At 43.6% G+C, this 13,808-nt stretch overlaps 1 protein-coding gene across 1 annotated transcript in view; it reads right to left on the reverse strand.

Annotated features, from left to right (window-relative positions):
* The window catches only part of LOC145407242 (solute carrier organic anion transporter family member 74D-like), a 35,709-nt gene extending 22,340 nt beyond the window's left edge, over positions 1-13,369 (reverse strand). Inside the window, exons 1-6 of the mRNA XM_080278276.1 lie at positions 12,530-13,369; positions 12,292-12,478; positions 7,834-7,974; positions 6,107-6,238; positions 3,562-3,726; positions 2,322-2,447 (exon numbers count right to left, since the gene is read on the reverse strand). Of these exons, the coding sequence (XP_080134402.1) occupies positions 2,322-2,447; positions 3,562-3,726; positions 6,107-6,238; positions 7,834-7,974; positions 12,292-12,478; positions 12,530-13,369 (1,591 nt within the window). The remainder of the gene's footprint in view (positions 1-2,321; positions 2,448-3,561; positions 3,727-6,106; positions 6,239-7,833; positions 7,975-12,291; positions 12,479-12,529) is intronic.
* Positions 13,370-13,808: the final 439 nt, after the last annotated feature.

The raw sequence follows: 13,808 nt of genomic DNA on the forward strand, positions 1-13,808 counted from the left end.
GTAAGTCATATCTTATCAATACATCATAAAAAAGGTATAACATATGGAATACTATGTCCATTCAACACTATATTTATCTTAAGCACAAGTATGATGACCCACAATGATGATGAATTTTTCTTTTAATTTTGCCTCTTTTTTTAAGCAGATTTATTATGAAATAATTCATCACTTCAGTTAGGATACTTTTTTCACTACATGTACAAACAGTCCTCTTACCCTCTGTTGTCAACACTTCCCCACACTCAAGGTTAGCCTTTCTCATTCTCAATAAGCATTCCCCTCTCTAAGTTACAGGGAAGTGAGGTACTGTATGACACTTCTACCACAGTCAGCATTTGTTAGTTTCTGTCAGCACTTCACTAAATTTCACCTCAGCACTTCCACTCTTCTTCACCTATTCATTCCACCCAATTATGAATTATTCATCCTGGTTCCTTTATTATAACTATTAAACTGGTCTCCCATCCTCTCACCCTCACTCAGTTACCTCCTTCACTTACTCATCACTCATCCATTAGCAAAACATGTGTGGTTTTAATAAGTGGCAACTAATTCATCATATTGTACTCCCTCTTTCTTTTTCATTCTCTAGTTCATCCATTGTTTACTGATGATGATGATCATCATTATTATTATTATTATCCACCGAAGTGTCTGAGTGGTCAGAGTTCTCAACTGCAAAGCTCCTGGCCCACTATCATCAGGGTTTGAATCCTGGTGCAGGCAGCTGGCATCACTCAACTAAGGTGTCCATCCACCCTTTATGGGTTGGTAGGTAAAAATGAGTACCTAGGATAACACCTAACTGTGGCAACCTGGACGAGACAGTGATCCAGTCCCAAAGGATATTTGAGGGGGGGGGGGGGGGTGAGGCCACAGATGAGCACCGAGGTTAAGCACCTCATGGCATCTGCCTACACCTCTTCTTATTTCACTTTATTATTATTATAATTATAATTATTATTATTATTTTTATCATCATCATCATCATCATCTAATCCTGTGTTGCCCCATCAGGAGTGTAGGAGCCTGGGGCTAGGCGAGTTGGTCCTGACTCATCCCTGGGTGGCATTACGTGAGCAATAGACCCTAACCACCCCTTGGACAGAAACCTGCACAGGCTCAATCCGATTGGAGCGCCTTAATTGCCCACTAAACCACCTGGTGTCATAATATTATTATCCATCCATCCATCCATCATCCAATCCTATGTTGCCCCATAAGGAGCATAGGAGCCTGGGGCTAGGCAAGTTGGTCCTGACATTTAAGATGAGAGTGACCAGCCTCACTCATCCCTGAGTGGCATTACGTGAGAAATAAACCCGAACCATCCCTTGGATATAAATCTTCACCAGCTCAATCTGATTGGAGCGCCTTAATCAGGCTATCCACATAAGCACCAGGTGCCGTTATTTGGTTATATGGTTACCACCCTGTGTGGTAAATTATTTCCTGGTGTATTATTATTATTACTATTATTATTATTATTATTATTATTAAAAAAATAATAATAATTTGGTTTTATGCCTGGTATCTCTGAAGGGCTAAGGCGTTGCCCCTGGGTAGAGGACTTTTGGACCGGAGCATGTAGCATTTTTATGACCGGATGCCCTTCCTGATGTCTATCAATGACCCTTACGTTGATTCGATCCTCCGACCCTTTGGTCAGAGCGGAGCGCTCTAACCCACTGAGCTACGGCCGCTACATCATTATTATTATCATAATTATTTTTTTATTTCTTTGTGGCACCATGTTCAACAGGTTACACACAATAGACTGCAGAAATCCAGCCACTTCAGCCAAGTAACCAAGGAGATTTGTTGAGGTTCTGCTGAAGGCCTGTCTGCACTGTACCGACAGAAGGGGTGCATGAGGTGACAATGTGTTGTTGTGTGAGGAGTGACACTGCAATGAGGGTAGAATGGACCATCTTTGGGTTATATAATGCAGTTGTATAGTGTATAGCAGGACACAACCTTACTGTCTAGCTTCCTGATTTTCTTCTCCATTCTCCCTTGCCTTGACTTTTCTTCATGTAATCACACACATGATGGGTTAAATAGGGGGATGTAAGCACACAGGTCCTCTATGAGGGGTGAAGCCATAGGCTCTTCATATCTCATCTCCAATCTTTTTCCAAGCCGAACTTTTCCCCCCTACTTACACTACAATTTTTCAAGACAATGTCTTGGTCTTATAACGAAGGAATGACATTTTACTGGGTTTCAGCCTTTAGTTCTTCCTTACTGTACAATAAAAAGGTCTACTTCCTCTCTTTACTCCTCCTCCTTCATCACTCCCTCCCACACCCACTCACCAATTGAGTATATGAGGGCACTGAGAGCGATCCACCCGGCCACTGCTCTGGGAGATGGTTTGGCTCGCCGAATGAACACACCTGACGCAAAGATGCCCACACCCATCACCAGGATACCCCCAATACCTGTAATGCAAGGTGTATTTGAATTCACAAGGAGTGAGTCATAATTTTTTTTTTAATTACTATTAGCAAGGCAAGAAAGTAGTACAGTACAATCATACACTAATGAGCAATAAATATATACTGGACTGCAAAACTCCTCAGTATATTACTTTAACACAACTTTAACACATATCAGTGAAGGAGATTACTGAGAAGCACAATGTGTCAATATGACAGTAAAATTGTTATGGTTAAAGAACGAACCAGTCTCCACAATAGTTACTTCCACTGGTTCAGTATCTAATAGGTGTACTATGTTGTACTTCAATAAACAAATGGTACAGTAGCTAATATGCTGCAGTCACTGATAAACTAAAGATGTGGTTAACTGTCAATATTGCAGCAGCTACAAAACGAGAACAGTCGGGCTGTCTGGTACCAAAACTTGGGCTAACTTCAAAACACAAGTGACCCGGGACTGTTCGGCCAGACTGCCTAGGGAACAACTACTACTACACAAGTGACCAGCAAAAATAATTTTAATTTACCTATAAACTCACGAGAGAAGGAGTCCTAACCTGTGGGTACAACAACATCAGAAAAACACCAACTAAAACGAAAATCCACTGATGCTTATGCAAGGGTCTGGAAAAAAATACTTTATTTTACTTAGAAACTCATCAGAAAGAATGAGTCCCATACTAGCCTATGGGTATGATAACTTCAAAACCCACAACTAAATGAATAATCCAGATATCCCTGGCAACTCCCTGGCTCATGTGAGGCTTGCCATTTGCTGGCACCATACTTACTGTGCTACCCAAAGTTGTACAACTAAATAACATAATACAGTACAGTACTAGGGGCACCATTGTATAACATTTTTCTCTAATATGCTCCTTCACTAATATGCATATCTATGAATATCATTCATACCTTGTACCTTGCACAGTACTCCTCCATGCACCACATTAGATCCATGTACCCAAGAAAAATTTCAGGCCACCTCTAGATGATTTTATTTAGTTTAATAAAAGGCTTCTAATATTTAAAGAGATAATATTACCAGTAAATTAGAAAGTATCCCCAACTAGATACAAAGGCAATACTAACCAGACATGAGAGAATCACTAACCAGACACGAGGGCAGCACTGTGAACTGGTAGGCGGAACTGACTCTCTAGGTACTTTGGCAAGAAGGTGTAAAGTCCAGCAATTGGAAGGATGTGCAGGACACTGGAGGCCGTGCGCAGCAGCAGGATGCGATTCTGGACCAGACGCCATACTGCTCGTACGAAATCTGGAGGTGAAAAGGTCAAGACTGTTGTAACAGAGAACATGGTTGATTCTCTCATCACCAAAGTTTCATGAATGCTGAGACAGCACACCACACTAATCTTTCTGGGAAGCGCTGCTGCTGCCGCTGCCGCTGCTGCTGCTGCTGCTGCCGTTGCTGCTGCTGCTGCTGCTACTACTGATACTGCTGCTGCTGCTGCTGCTGCTACTACTGATACTGCTGCTGCTGCTGCTGCTGCTACTGATGATGATGTGTAGACAAGAACTTTTTTTTTTTTAATCTATACATGACTTTACACTGAGCGACACACCAAATGGCTTCCTGTATCAAGATAACTTACTTCAAAGGGTCAGTAACCATGATATAACCAACCAATGGACATATGGTGGTCTAGCAAGTAAAGGTGCTCCAACCAGATGGGAAAAATTACTGGTAACTTTCAGTTCAGGTAACTGGACTGAGTACCCTAGTCCAAAACCCCCTATGCTCTTGAAGAGGAAATAAAGAACTGACTGATGGATAAACCATTCTAAAGACAGCATAATTTAATGACACTTTTTTGTACATGTATAAACTACAGAATAGAGAGGGTTACTGAAACGAGACATAAAGAGTACTGTACATGTATAAATCATGATAAAAAAAAAATTGGTGAATGAGTTAAAAATACTTCCCATTTCTTAGAATAGTAATCTGTTTCCTTTGTGCATGTCATTACCCTTAACATCTTCAAATCAGTGACATATTTTTTATCTTATTCTTGCTACTTTGAAATGATTTTATTCATCTTAGGGTGAGAGATCAGGTTGTGAACAGTTTAACAAAGACTGTTTCAACCACACCACTAAAAATGGCTTCTCTGGAGATACCAAGAATAAACAAGAGAATATACCGTACTGCACAGCATCAGATTAAGGAGTTTAAGAATAAAGCACTTGTACTTTATATACCATACAAGATTTGTCATGTAATACAACATATTATCTTTATGAAATACCTGTTCACTATTAGTAAACTTCAGTAAAATCATTTATTGCTAAACTAATGACATCCTGAATGATAATATTATACGTTATACTTCCAACTGCCTAGGAACTTCTCAGGCTCAATAAATCGCCTGGCTCTAATGAGAAAAATAAATAAATAAATATACTGGTGGTAGATGGGGGTGCTCACCATCCACTCACTCGATATAGTGCTGTTTTGGGTGTCTGTCCTTTCCTCTCGTCCTTCCTTATTCTTCTGTCATTCTTTCCTTCATTCTTTCCACTTCCTTTTGCCTACAGGTGACTTTACATTCCCTCTTCTGTCTTTCTTTCTCTCATTCTTTCCCCTTCCTTCTGCCTATGGGTGACTCTACACTGAGTGACGAGCCAAATGGTTTCCTGTACACCAGGAAACCATTTACTATGCTGGGTGGTAACCATATAACCAAATTATGGCACCAGTGGGTAATTAAGGTGCTCCAATCGGATTGAGCCTGTGCAGGTTTATATCCAAGGGATGGTTGGGGTTTATTGCTCACATAATGCCACTTGGGGATGAGTGAGGCTGGTCACTCTCATCTTAAATGTCAGGACCAACTTGCCTAACCCCGTGCTCCTCTGCTCCTCATGGGGCAACAAAGAATTGGATGATGGATGGACGGATGAATGAATAAATACATAAATATGCTTGGGTGGTATGGGCAATGAGAGTGCTCTAACCTTGAACACCCAGAGACAACTTACTCAAGCTAAATAGACTCATATGACACTTGCCCAGATTGAATGGGGTAAACAGCAAATGCATCATTAATATAACTTACTGCTATATTAAAAACAATCTAGGTAACAATACTAGACTTTTCTGGACACTCATGCACAAAACAACTTATAACCAGTTAACTTCCTGTCAGGACTAATGTTTACTTAAGAAGGCAGAAGTAAAGGAGAGAGCAGAATCTTCTCATGTCCACCATTTTTCTGGCAAAAATTGTTCTTAATTATCTGAAATTTATTGTGAAACTCGTCATACTTCACAAATTAAATTGTGAGTGCCGAATATTCAACAACCTTTAGTTATGACGAAGGAGTGACTCTTCTTGGTTACTACAGTCAGTTAGTTTTTATATGACAGGAGGACCACTCTTTGCTTCTTAGTTACGGTTGTTGGAATATGGTCTGTGTAGGCCACTCTCACAACTTGAATACACTATGAAGTCAAGGTTGCATGAAATTTGATGAGCTATGATTATTAGGAATGAATGAGTCTCCTTGGTTACAAGAACAAATTACTGTCCAAGCTGACAACTCTCCATCAACCGAGATGAAAGGGTTTGAGGATCTTTGTCAGATTTGAAAAATGGACTACTGGAGGCCGTGCACAGCAGCAGGATACCCACCCGAGAGGCTGCGAGGCGGGGCGGGTCGATGTGGTGCTTGGCGGGATGGGCGTGGGGCATGAGGCAGGCGGCGCGGGAAGGCAAACATGGCCAAACTGGTTAGGAACAGTGCTACTGCCACCACCACCAGTCCTGTCAATGTCAATGGAGGAATGAGTGAAAAGGTGTTGCAGCACCAGCACCTACAGAATTATTGTACCATTCTTATGAGCAGCTACTGACTACAGTACCTTAACTGAACTTTGTGTTGCTATGTATCTATCTATCTATAGCCCGACGCCCTAATCCCGCAAAGGGTGGCCGCAGACAAAACGCCTCCAAGTCACTCTGTCACCCACCATTTGACTCCCCTCCCCCCAGCTCACCCCCCCCTCCCTCATATACCTCTCAACTCCATCCCTCCACCTCATCCTTGGTCTACCCCTCCCTCTCCCTCCCTCCACCTCACCTACATACACCCTCTTAGTCAGTCTTTCATTCTCCATCCTCTCCACATGTCCAAACCACCTCAGTGTATTTCTCCTAATCTTTTCAATAGTGCTATGGATGCACTATGATATTTCAATGACACTGCTAAATGTCATCCTGGTACAATATGTATACAATAAGATAATCAAGATAGAAAATTAAAAAAAAAAAAGACCAAATGTACTAAACTAACCCAGGTTGCCCACATACTTCACATTACTCTATTCAAACTACCTTTACCCTGTCTACTGGAAATCTTAGATTTCACTTACTGTAATGAAGATTAAATTAACAGCTAATTGCATTTTTAATAAGTGACTTTATTTAGTAACAAATCTGTTCCTGACTTTACCTAAGTTTCAATTAACCTAACCTAGTAAACTGTACATGGATCCAGACTTTATAAAATGTAAATACTGATTTCTAATCTCCTTGACCCAACACCAAACTAACTTAATCTGGCCCTGAAAAAGTGTGCAGCAGTTATGAAACACAAATGAATTCCTGTTAACAATGACCTGTTAAGCAATTTAAATATTTTTTCTACTTTCCGCTTTGTATGGAATTTTTTATCTGTTTCCAATGGTTGATGATGGGACTCATTCAGTATTGATCTTTTCTGCCAGAAATTAAACATTCTGCCACTGCCCTCTGACACCCCATGGATATGGGGGCTGCTCAGGAGTAGTGATTAATAAGGAGTTCCTGGGTGAAGGACATGGTGAATCGGTCTATCTGCTGTGAAAATGAATGGTAAAACAAGTTATTGAAAAAAGAAAAAAGGAAAACCTAATTAGGGACCTTTCATTTGAACCAAACCAAATCAATTTAATCTAACCTAAATAAAATCAACTATACACTATTCACTTTAACTAGATGTAAAACTGCCATCTCATCATCTTCAGTTCTGCACTGTAATAAGAGATTAACATAGAGTATGATGCTAGTCATGAGGAAATGCTTGACCTCAGACTCACCTAAACTCCATAAACTGGCCTAACTCCCAAGAAACCTGCCTCACGGACATTTAACTCCCATATTCACCTAACCTCTCCAAAAAGACCTCCAGCTCCTCCAAACCTCCCCCAGAATCAGCTACTGGTAACCCTCAGATTAGTCTAAACCCTATAAACTTACCTGACCCTCACAAACCCCCTACAATAAAAAACTCACAAGAAACCTCTCCCCAGAGTCACTTATCCCCATACTCACCTAAGCCCTTCAGACCACCCCCCTCCACACCCACACAAGAGACTCACCTAACCACCAGGCACCTATCCATCTGGGGTCAGTGGGGTCAATGCCAGGGTGCTGTAGAGGGTCCACATAGAGGCGGGTGCAAAAGAAGCCCAACACAAACCCAAGAGTTGGACCCAGGATGCGAACCCCACTCGTCACAGCTGATGGGAAGAGAGAGATGGGGGTTAGAGAGGTTTATATAGAGAGGCAGGAGGTTAGAAGGGTTGTGGAGGGGTTTCAAAAGGTTGTAAGAGGTTTGCTGGGGTTATGTGGGGCAACTGAGATGGGTGGAAGGGTGAAATGTGAGAGGGGTTGAGGAGGAAGAAGGTGGGGCTGTGAATTTAAGAGAGGGAGATATGAGGTTTAGAATGGGGGAGAGGAGCTGAGGGAGGGTGAAAGGTTGTGAGATTTTAGCGGATGTAAAGGATTTGAAGAGGGATTGTTAGGGGGTTTTATGAAGACAGTGGGGTTGGAAAGGGAGCTTGAGGGAGGAATAAAAGGGTGTGAGGTCATACAGGCTGTAAGTGAGAGAGGTTTATATTATAGGGTTTAAGAGATGGGGGCTGTGAGAGAGAGAGAGAGAGAGAGAGAGAGAGAGAGAGAGTGTGTGTGTGTGTGTGTGTGTGTGTGTGTGTGTGTGTGTGTGTGTGTGTGTGTGTGTGTGTGTGTGTGTGTGTGTGTGTGTGTGTGTGTGTGTGTGTGTGTGTGTGTGTGTGTGTGTGTGTGTGTGTGTGCGCAAAACATGTTATATGTATGTACGTATAAGTATGTGTCTAAATCTGATATGGATATCTTTGGTACTGAGGTGTGTGTACGTATGTATGAATGTGTGTGTGTGTGTGTGTGTGTGTGTGTGTGTGTGTGTGTGTGTGTGTGTGTGTGTGTGTGTGTTAGGCAGGTGTGGCACAAGGACACACACACACACACACACACACACACACACACACACACACACACACACACACACACACCTCAATACCAAAGACATCAAGGTCGCTGGATGTACGATGTGTGTGTGTGTGTGTGTGTGTGTGTGTGTGTGTGTGTGTGTGTGTGTGTGTGTGTGTGTGTGTGTGTGTGTGTGTGTGTGTGTTCAGTTGCGATTTACAGAATTCTCTCTCTCTCCCTCTCTCTCTCTCTCTCTCTCTCTCTCTCTCTCTCTCTCTCTCTCCAAGGCAGGTGTGTGGACAAGGCCGTGTGGGTTGCGGAGGTAAGGTCCCAGGTCCCAGGTGCTTTCCACGTGGTCACACAAACAACTATTCGATCACGTGGCTCTCAGGTAAACAAAGCCGCGTTCCTACCACGTGATTCCCAGGTAAACAAAGCCACGTGCTCATTCTACAATGTGACACTCTGGTAAGCAATGCCACATGTCCAATGTACCATGTGGCTCTCACGTAAATAAAACCACGTGTCATTTTAACCACGTGACTCAGGTAAACAAAACCACGTGTTCACCAGTAAACAGATGTAGTCCAATTAATTATTATGATTCTTCTGTAAACAATTAATAAGCATCGTGATCATTATGTAAACACTGTAGACAACCTGCGTTCGACGAAAACAACAGGCGACCAACGTTAGCCCCTTTGGCCTGAGGATCGTATCGTCATATCGTATCGTTTATAAAGCCTCCAACATGCTTGAATGCGTCGGCCATGGTTACCTAATGACGGCTCCTGACACCGCTCGATCTCTGGCAGTCTCGCTATTCAGTCCCTTATCCTTGAGGTCACACTCTATGACCTCGTCCAACGTCATTTTTGGTCTGCCTCTCGCAACCTTATCCCCGACGTTCACATTTTGCACCTTCCGCAGCCAACTGTCATCCTCCATCCTCTTAGCACGCCCAGACTATCTCGACCTACCCCTCCTCATCACATCACCAACACATTCAAGTCCCGTCCATCGTCTCAACTCTTCAATCGTAAACCTACCCCCCACCCCCAGGCCTCGCATTCATGGACGCTCTTTCTACTGTATAGGGTCTCTAAGTCGCACTACACATCAATATAATCACTGTCGTTTTTGTACGTTTGAGCCTACGAATATCCTCTTCCTTTACTGCCCAGGCCTCACTACCATACAACATTACACTCCTAACAAATGTCGCATACAAAGATCCCTCTTCTTGTTATCTCCAATTTCCTTATACAGTATTTAGGAGTGAGTTTTCGAACTGGATGGGTTGGATACAGACTGTGCGAGAGTCTTCCTAAGCTGGCTAAATACGTCATAGTAGTGAATGGGATAATTAAAAGCGGAAGAATGACATACGCATAAAATGATACTGTTTTGCGTGAGGATACAGCTGTTTCGGCCCGACCTGGACTCTTCTCACATGCAGAGATGATGATGATGATGATGATGATGATGATGATGATGATGATGATGACGATGACGATGACAGTGAGATAAAACTGCTGCCCCGTCTTCAAACCAAAATTTTGCCGGCTTTTTTTTCTATAATTGGTGGATTCTTTCGACATTCGCCACTTCCTGCTCTAAAGTGATTCCACCCAACTATACCCTGTGAGTGTGTGTGTGTGTGTGTGTGTGTGTGTGTGTGTGTGTGTGTGTGTGTGTGTACGGTAGCCTAGCCTAGGACCCTTACACCTAGAAGTGAGTGATCATGGCCTCTTATTACCTTTCCTGCCTATTAACCCCTTCAGCCTGAGAGCGTGTGTGGTATTTTACTCTTGACACTTCCAAACGATTTTATTCTGCTATCGAAAGGGTTGTCGAAACGAAGGAGGTGTTAGCTGTGGTCTAAATACGGTGTTAGCTGTGGTCTCAATAAGGAGGTGTTAGCTGTGGTCTAAATAAGGTGTTAGCTGTGATCTCAATCAGGTGTTAGCTGTGGTCTCAATAAGGAGGTGTTAGCTGTGGTCTCAATAAGGAGGTGTTAGCTGTGGTCTAAATAAGGTGTTAGCTGTGGTCTAAATAAGAAGGTGTTAGCTGCGGTCTAAATAAGGAGGTGTTAGGTGTGGTCTCAATAAGGAGGTGTTAGCTGCGTCTACATAAGGAGGTGTTAGCTGCGTCTACATAAGGAGGTGTAAGCTGTGGTCTAAATAAGGAGGTGTTAGCTGTGGTCTAAATAAGAAGGTGTTAGCTGCGGTCTAAATAAGGAGGTGTTAGGTGTGGTCTCAATAAGGAGGTGTTAACTGTGGTCTAAATAAGGTGTTAGCTGCGGTCTAAATAAGGTGTTAGCTGTGGTCTCAATAAGGAGGTGTTAACTGTGGTCTAAATAAGGTGTTAGCTGCGGTCTAAATAAGGAGGTGTTAGCTGTGGTCTCAATAAGGTGGTGCTAGCTGAATTAAACCCTTTACTTCATGCTTTTAGCTGAATAAAATCGTCTGGAGGTGGCGAGCATAAAAGTAAAAATGGCGTCATCGCGGTGAAATGGTTAAGTTTACCTGTGATCGTCTCTACAGCTGAGCATACTGTAAACATCTGACGTCATTGGGTATACACTACTATATTTTTATCCTCTTAATTCTGATGATGCATTTTTAGTTCATAATCGTGCTCTTTTCAGATTTTATTTATTTATCCATCTATCAATCTATCTATCTTCGCTTTGGAGAATTTTCTAAGCGGAGAGGGCAAGTGCTCTGGTGTATGGATTATTCTTTTTTATTTAATTTGTTTTTCCTTCCTCTGTTAATCGTGTTAAAAAAAAAAAATCGCAGAGTGGAGTGCAAACCTCTAATATTTGAAGATCCTTTCCAGTACGCCTGTGGTTATTACGGCCTGCATCCCATATCACAGAATGCGGTTAGCAGCCATACAGCAAGGCCCAATAAATTCCATCATCGCCAAATGCTTCAAAAATCATCGTCGAAAACACACCCCCACCCCCACACCCACACACACACATGCACAAGCACACACGCACACACACACACACACACACACACACATACACGCACGTCTTTGGGTTGAAGGGGTTAAGTCAGGGCCATGGACATAAAGACATCTCTCAATCCATTCAGGACGAGGACGCCTTATTCTCCTTTACTCTTGCCTCCTTAAGACGATTTTATTCAGCTGAGGATCTGTATTCGTAAGGAAGTTGGTGAAAGCTTTATCTAGCCTTTAAAGCATACTGACCCTCTCCTAAGCTGAATAAAATCGTCTGGGCGTGGTAAGAATAAACTTAAAGGGAGTGCTCTTGGTGAAGTTGTTTTTCCTGCTGTGTTCTCTTAACTAAATCGTTTGAGAGAGAGAGAGAGAGAGAGTTAACCAAAATATACATGAGTACTACTACTACTACACCTACTATTATTATTACTGCTACTACTACAACTGCTATTATTATTATTATTATTATTACTACAACTACTACTACTACTAATAATAATAATACGATGAAGAAGAACAAGAAAAAGAAGAAAGATGATGATGATGATGATAATGATGACGAAGAATAAGAATAATAAGACGGAGACGAGGAAGTACAAGAAGGGTGCACTTACCAAAATAAATCGGCGTTTCCCTGTTGGCAATATTATCGTCAATATAAGGGATGCCTAGGTTGTAGGCCGCCGTCTGCCCTATGCCCACCCCTAGCAGGGACAGGAAGAAGATGGCCAGTACTACTCGCGTCTCGCCCTCAGGGGTCTCACACCCACCGTCGCCGCCCTCCATCATGGACAAGTTGGCGTGAAGCGTCGGGGAGGAGTGGTAAGAGACGGTGGTGTTTGGAAGGGGGATTATGGTAGTGTTTAGGGGACTGCCAGGAGACACGGGGGGTCGGCAGAGGTTGGCCTGGGTGAGGGGGGAGTCTTCAGAGGGCGTTGTGTGTAGGTGCTGACGCAGGAGGGCGCCGCCGTATAGGAAATGTGGGAGGGAGCATAGGAAGGCGCATGCAGCGAACAGCACCATACCCCAGCCGATCCACTTAGGCCGGTGACCCTGGCCGCCGTAGTAGGCCAGCAGAAGGGCACCGCCGATCTGGCCCATCTCAGTGGCAGACATGATGATGCCCGTGGTTTTGGACTGCAGCTGGAAGAGTCGCTCCACGGTGGTGAGGACGGACACGTAGTAGGTGTAGAACATGCCCTGCAGCACCGTGGTGACACAGAACACACCCAGGAACACCTGCTTGGTGGCTAGACGCTGTGCCCACGCCGGTGACGCACGCCGCCCCAGCCCACACACCGCTTCACTTCCATCACCCTCCCCCTCACTCTCACCCCCGCTGTCCCCGCCCCCGTCCCCGCCCCCCTCCTCCTCCGTCACCACCTCCTCAACCCCACCCACCATCTTGACGCCCACGCCGTTGGCCCTGCTGCGGCCCAAGTCGCCGTTGGTGGCAGTGCCGCGGCCGCCCGCCTGCGAGGTTCCGTTGGCGGCGGCAGAGGGCTGGGGCGGGTGCGGGTGCGTGGGTGCGCCCCCCAGCGAGGACTGTTGTTCCCCCGCCACACCACCGCCGCGCCCCAACTCACCGCACGAGGCTCCGGCGGGGGCGGGGCCGGGGGCGGGGCCGGGGAGAGGGGCGGGGCGACACCGGGTGGCCGCCCCGCCCTCCCACCGCGCCGCCCACCCGACCATCACCACCCTGGATATGAGAAAGAAAAATCATATTATTATTATATAAACCCACTATACTATCACATCATAATCACTCAGTGCCTTATCTACTTCTACACAACGTGTAAATAAATCACAAAGCCACGTACCCGTATAATGTCACTTACTCATCATGTATACAAAGTCACGTGGTCATTATATACACAAGGCCACGTGGTGAGTATGTAAACAACACCACGTGGTCATTATGCAAACAAAGCTACATGAGCAACAAAAATATCCAAGTCATCAAATTATATATATATATATATATATATATATATATATATATATATATATATATATATATATATATATATATATATATATATATATATACACACACACACACACAACATTATCGTGACATCTAAAATTATCATTAAAAATTGGTACAAAATAATAATAAAAAAATTAACCA

This window comes from Coenobita brevimanus, chromosome 72, assembly GCF_032717465.1.
Source record: "Coenobita brevimanus isolate Jiangsu-jjx chromosome 72, ASM3271746v2, whole genome shotgun sequence".
In the NCBI taxonomy this organism is placed as follows: domain Eukaryota; kingdom Metazoa; phylum Arthropoda; class Malacostraca; order Decapoda; family Coenobitidae; genus Coenobita; species Coenobita brevimanus.